The following is a 6,344-nucleotide window of genomic DNA, read 5'->3' on the forward strand; positions in this document are numbered from 1 at the left end:
GTAATTTAGACGTTATTTAAACGTTTGATATTTAATTTTCACTTTAATTTATGAATTATGAATAATCCTAAAAAATGTTAGAACAATTATTTTCAGAATTACAATGAAAAAAACTGAAAATTGCGCGTATTTTGATTGGCTGTAACTTGGTCAATTTTGGACTTAGAAAGTTGGTTCAACTACCAAAATGCATAAAAAATTAGGCAAAAAAAAATTAGTAGTTAAAAAAGGTGGTTTTCATTTAATAAAAAAAAGTTGTATTGCGTATGCGCAAGTCTAATTAAGTTAAAAAAATTCATAGGTCATCAAAAAGTGTATTTTTATGTCATAACAACCAAATAGAAAACATAATTCAAATTGCATTGCCCTACTCAAAGATATTGAATGTTCTCAATTAGCAATTACACACTGTATATGTTAAGAACTGTATAAAACTGTACATTTTATTGGATTGATAATTGAGTTCAAATTTTATTTATGATATATTTAAGCCCTATACTAATAAATTAAACGTTTGAATTTTATTGAAGTATCTCATACCTTTAACTAAATCTTTTAATTTTTAAAAAAACTAAGAAAATAGTAGAACTTTTACTTATTATTAGTTAAGCTAATTAAAAAAAAATATTTAATTTCGTAAGAAGCATCATAAATATAATATAACTAAGAATATGAAAACAAACAAATAACTAACACTCTTGTATATATTTTTTTTTATGTATAACTTAATTAATATTAACCTGTTCGTTGTCATCGCATAAGTCAGATACTTTAATAAATGATGGATACATATTAAACAGTTTCTTTACAAATAATCCCATTTCATCTGGTATAACAACAAATTGACAATCGTTACCATGTAATTGTTTAGAATTATCAAGGTTATAATATAATCTCAACTCGTTTGTCATTCGATCAGTTTCTTCATCCAACATGCTTTCTTCGACCAGCCTAAAATGGTAACATTTTATTATTATTTATTACAATAAATAGCACATGTAAACACAATAAGCTAAAAGATCATTAGATACTTTTCATAATCAAATGTTAAATAAAATATCCAAGCATTGTTATGACTTTCATCACAATGAAAAATAAATGTTTAAATCAATATTAATAATATATTAAACGTAATACATCCACGTCAATAAATTATTATTTAAAAAAAAAATAAGAAACTAAGTATCTAATACAATAATATAAAAATTAAAAAATATTTTTTATATAACCAATAGATTTAAAATAATTTTTGTATGGTATGTGTCTTACCTAAAGCAATTTCTACGAATAAGTTTAACTTCAGCAATTTCAAGGTTTACCTCTTCGCCTGTGGTTTTTCCATCAGGTAACATCTTTGCACCGTTAGCAACTGTCCGTAGCATTTCAACTATAAACATATTATGTTTGATTTAAATATGACTTATAGCACAAAACAATAAGTGAAAATTTTGGAAGATTTAGAATGTATTGTGTTATAATTGTGTCTATTTGTATGTATGTACAAAATAAGGTTTCATTAATTTGTTAATTAGTTTTATTTAATTAACTTTTTAATGGCAAACGAAAATTATTTTATTTTATGGTTTCATTGCAACCCAATTATTTAGACGGGTAGATTAGGTTACACTGTAATTTAATTTTACCAAAAATATAGTTAATATTTATTTATATTTTTTATCTTTGTTAATACGATTCACATTATCAATAAGCCCTTCTAAACTTTTAATAATAAGTAAATTACCATCGCATATTGATGGTGGCAATGAATTTGTGTAATAATTTTTCAATGAGAACTTGTCAATAGCATGATCAAGGTCTAAGTGATTTTTTAAGTTTCTTATAAGTTGGTTGATTTGATTTTCAAATTGTTGTCTTTGAACAGTACGAGGAGGTGATTTTTCTAATTCACATAATCCTCCAAAATGTTGGTATCCAACAGGCAATCCAGATCTATAGGATATATCATTCTTCACAGCATTATTTAAAGAATTATTAACCACCTAAAAATAACAGTTTATTAATTTTTTTAAAAAAAATAGGTAATATTAGACAATATGTATTTACTAAAAATTGTAAATAATATGAAAAAAGATACAAAATAAATGTAATCGGCTTTAACAGATTCTAAATAATTATTTTAAAAATAAACACAAAAACATAGAGCCCCAAAAGATACCAATTGTAATTCGTAAGATTATGAACAAAATAAATATAAATAAGTTCCTTTAATTTAATGTGAATACGTTGATAAGTTTAAATTGAAAATTGAAAATCAAAAACTCAAATCCACGTCAATTTCAAAAGATAAACTCCAACCATATAAATATCTAAAAATGTATTATTTATAAATTAGAAGAAACAACATTATTAAAAAAAAAAAGGTAAGTAATAGGTAGTAAATAATTACAACTTCTTACCACTTGAAGAAAATCATACATAGAATTTTGTTGATATGATGAAAATGTTAAATGTAAAGAATGTGTTTCTGTAAATAAAGTATCAGCTTGATGAATGTATCCTCTAGGCATGTACAAAAAATCTCCAGGTCTTAATATTACATCAAGAATTGGTTCTCCTATTTCATCTTGATGAAAGTTTCGGCTTGAAGTCCTTGGCAGGGTTTCAAACTCACTCCTAAAAATAAAATAATATGAAACAAATTATAATCAACTATGAATGTCTAAAATCATTTACCTTGGTTTATAAACCCTCCAATGTTTTTCACCATCTACTTGCACAACAAATGCTTCAATATCATCGTAGTGAGGAGCAAAACCTTGAGAAAATGGTGGTGTAAGGTAAACATTACAACCGACTAATGAGCCAAAATATTCTTGTAGATTAGCCATGAATTTATAAATTTCTGGAGCGAATAGCTGAGGGTTCAGTAACCGGACACTACATCCATTGTTGTAATAATCCCAAACAACATGAGGATGAGCTCGGCCAACTGGATTATGTGTTTCACGTACATTGTCAGTATAAGATGTAATATCTACATTTGTCCCATATTGAAGATTATTTTCACGAAGAATGGTATCAAGTTCAGTAAGAGAGAACAATTGTGAAAAGTAATTAGAACTGTTTCTTGGCACATGCAGGATGGTTTTTTCCCAATGATCCCTGAGAAACAATACATTATAACTAAGTTATTAGATCAAATTATACGATCCTTAAAAATCCAATTGTCAGTGAAACCAAAAAATAGTTAGATATTATATAAATTTTACATTACCTAAGTATCATAAAATATCAACACAAGTAGAGGATATATTATGATATACATATAATATACATATTATGTATATGAAATTACGTACACATCACTTACCTCATAAAATCGTTAATACTTTTTGGATGTATTAGCCATTCCAACAATTTTTGCCCAGTTTTGGAAGAATCTTTTAAGTTAAAGTTATAAATATTATTCAAAACATGGATCCTGGTTTTTTTTGGATTCTCATCACCATTTTCAGTCTTAGCAATTTTAGCTGGAGTTTTTTTAAATTTCTTCTTGTTTTTACGTTTACGGTTCACATTGTCCTCGGTAATACTCTTTTTGGCGTAGTACTCGAATGCAGACATACCTACTATTCAAAATCACTCAATAATTAATGTTTTTTTTAATTGCAATTAAAGTTCTAAAAAAGGAATCCTTTATATAATATTATCGAACAATGTACAATAATATTATAATATATTATAATCCACACAAGTAAGTAAGTACATTCGTCCAAAAAGTTACAACTTGCAAGATACGATGGACTACAACTTTTGTATATTATAATGTATCAAAGTATTAAATTATTGTTGCAATTTAGCAGAACCAGACAACAAACATACTTGTCATTACTTACTATTAAGTAATGAATGATCAATGAGTTACTTATTATTATAAAGTAGAGTGTTGACTGTTGAGAGTTGACAGAAAAATTGTTATATTTTGTTAATGTTGTGTGTATCAGCTAACCTATCTTTAGTTTATGCCGCATGTATAGATAATAATATAATAGTAATGATAAAATACAACAGATTAGTGTTATCATCATTCAATAAAAAATAAATAATATTTTGAAGTTTTGATTGTTTATAATGTTTTGAACAATTTGAACAGCATACACAATTTCTATTATTTTTATAATTTTATACTCACATTTTACATTTATTAATTATCATTATTGAATATTATTTACCATTAACTTGTTAGGTGTAGAACTAACATTGATTATTATTATTATTATCTATAGTTGTAAGTACTATTGTCTGTCTACTATAAGTCTACTATAATACAGTTGTAGTACCTAACAACTATCTACTTATTTACTATTTTATTTTAAGTAGGTATTGTTTAATTATTATAAATTAAAAACCATTAAATATGGAAAATACTATTACCGTAAACGATGTGGATACAGATTTTTTACCATTAATTCACGATATTATAAAAAGGTAAAATAACTCGTCAAATATTCCTTCAAAGTTGTTAACTATTACCTATCTATTCTGTTTGTAGCGGTGAAAGAGAAAATCACGAACCTCAGAAATCAGCCCAAGAAATATCTCAAAAAATACAAGATTTACAAAAAAAGATTGATCAAGCGCGAAGTGATGTAAGAGTATTTATTTAATTTTACAACATATTTCTGACTACAAAATATTTTGTTAAATCTAAAATGGACACTGTACAAAAATATATACTTGGAACAGTAATAATTTAAATTTATCCTGAACTTGATTAAAATGCCCAAGCTGTGTTCATTATAACTCAATAAAAAACTTAAAGGAAAATAGAATAGGACTTATGAGATATAACCAGTGGTGTAGTGGAGGATACACGGTGTGTACCCCCTCCTAATTTTATATATTTTATTGTGTACCCTTAACAAAAATTTGATTCATCTTATTCTTAAAACTAATATATGTTATTAAAAAAATGGCTTAAACTTTTTTTTTGTACAACTTAAAGACATTTGTTTTTTCAATTGTTTAGATTCGAAAATTACCTGGAGTCCAATACAACAGTGAGCAACAGTTAAAAGCTATGGATGATCTCCGTCAATCTTTACAAATGAAAAGACAACTATTATTAAAATATAGACATATGTATTCATTTGATGTACCAAAGTATTAAGATTAAATTTAACAATACATGTGTTCATGTAATTTGATTTTTTTTTTTAAGAATTGTATAAAATATTGTTTTTGAATACACTATTTATTTTTTTTTTTAATAAGCAAAATTTGCTTTTTAATATTTAAATAAACATAACACTATAATAGGATATACAAATTATTGTGCCTTCTTCAAAATCAGTGGGTGAGTCCCCTATTCAGAATTGTAGGATGCGTAAAATTGTAGATCGGTGAGGTTGAAATAATAAACTAATGACGAATAAAAATGTATTACATTTAACTTACTATACAATCTATAAAAGTGTAGGTTATATTGTATAGTGTACTAGGTACTTCTAGGCTCTAGCCATGGCCCATGATATAACTAACAAACTGTGAGTTATATTATGCTTCTTAGTCTTAGCCAATTTAGGTATAGGTTGGTGTAGTACTAAATACTGCCTGTATTTTGTAGGTATCTACATCCATAAGTCTTCATAGACCTATTTAGTCTACATTCGGCATATTCTACGGCATAACATTTTTGGAAGCAGTGACATTATTTGGAGGAAAATCATGGAGTAGCATTGTAGCAATCAGCTTGAATAATATTTTTAGTTAAATTACATGAAACCTGGGAGAAGTTGGTGAATTGGCAAATGCTATTTACTACCTCATAATAATGCCTGTTTTGCACGGGGCATAATGTTGCCATTTTTATTATATTTAGCCACTGTCCAAGGATTTTATACAATTCTACTGAGTTCTGAGTATTAAAACAAGTGACAAAAAACATTATTGTATTATTCAATATTCATAGACCTTACACTACTATACTATCTGTCTATCTAGTACAAACTATAATATTAAGGTCTATGCCTTATGGCAAGGGTCATAGGCGCAACTAGACCAATATTTTTAGGGGTGCACAAATTATAATGATTTCCTGTATAATTTCCCCTTTACACTGTATATCTATTAATTAGGTAATATTTTCAAATTTACTACCTATATTTCGAATATTTTTGTGAAACAATAACAGTAAATACCAAATTGTGACTTCTACATAATTTTTCGGCCAGTAAATTGTATTTATTTAAATTCCTGCTAGTTCAGACTTCTAGACGACGTTCTCCTATCTCAATTATACCCTAATCAATGATGCCATTACAATTATTTTTATTCAGTTGAGATAGGTAACTCTGACTGATTTGAACTAGAATTAGAATAGC

General features: G+C 26.5%; 2 protein-coding genes across 4 annotated transcripts in view; one reads left to right on the forward strand and one right to left on the reverse strand.

Annotated features, from left to right (window-relative positions):
* The window catches only part of LOC100167047 (ribosomal oxygenase 1), a 5,544-nt gene extending 1,557 nt beyond the window's left edge, over nucleotides 1–3,987 (reverse strand). Inside the window, exons 1-7 of one of the 2 annotated variants that reach the window (XM_001950470.5) lie at nucleotides 3,858–3,987; nucleotides 3,332–3,590; nucleotides 2,695–3,123; nucleotides 2,418–2,634; nucleotides 1,742–2,000; nucleotides 1,270–1,387; nucleotides 741–951 (exon numbers count right to left, since the gene is read on the reverse strand). In XM_001950470.5, the coding sequence (XP_001950505.2) occupies nucleotides 741–951; nucleotides 1,270–1,387; nucleotides 1,742–2,000; nucleotides 2,418–2,634; nucleotides 2,695–3,123; nucleotides 3,332–3,585 (1,488 nt within the window). In that variant the 5' untranslated portion in view covers nucleotides 3,586–3,590; nucleotides 3,858–3,987. The remainder of the gene's footprint in view (nucleotides 1–740; nucleotides 952–1,269; nucleotides 1,388–1,741; nucleotides 2,001–2,417; nucleotides 2,635–2,694; nucleotides 3,124–3,331; nucleotides 3,591–3,857) is intronic. The other variant, XM_008187388.2, reaches the window with a different exon arrangement.
* Nucleotides 3,988–4,095: 108 nt separating this feature from the next.
* LOC100574181 (mediator of RNA polymerase II transcription subunit 9) lies at nucleotides 4,096–5,207 on the forward strand. Of its 2 annotated transcripts, XM_016806505.2 has the most exons (4): nucleotides 4,096–4,249; nucleotides 4,339–4,449; nucleotides 4,514–4,610; nucleotides 4,991–5,207. In XM_016806505.2, exons 2-4 carry the CDS (start codon nucleotides 4,379–4,381, stop codon nucleotides 5,129–5,131), a joined length of 309 nt encoding a protein of 102 aa, XP_016661994.1. In that variant the 5' UTR covers nucleotides 4,096–4,249; nucleotides 4,339–4,378; the 3' UTR covers nucleotides 5,132–5,207. The 2 variants fall into 2 exon arrangements, with proteins under 2 accessions (XP_016661994.1, XP_029345567.1); XM_029489707.1 differs by having other exon boundaries at nucleotides 4,096–4,449.
* The last annotated feature ends 1,137 nt before the right edge of the window (nucleotides 5,208–6,344 follow it).

Source organism: Acyrthosiphon pisum, chromosome A2 (assembly GCF_005508785.2).
Source record: "Acyrthosiphon pisum isolate AL4f chromosome A2, pea_aphid_22Mar2018_4r6ur, whole genome shotgun sequence".
NCBI classification, from domain to species: domain Eukaryota; kingdom Metazoa; phylum Arthropoda; class Insecta; order Hemiptera; family Aphididae; genus Acyrthosiphon; species Acyrthosiphon pisum.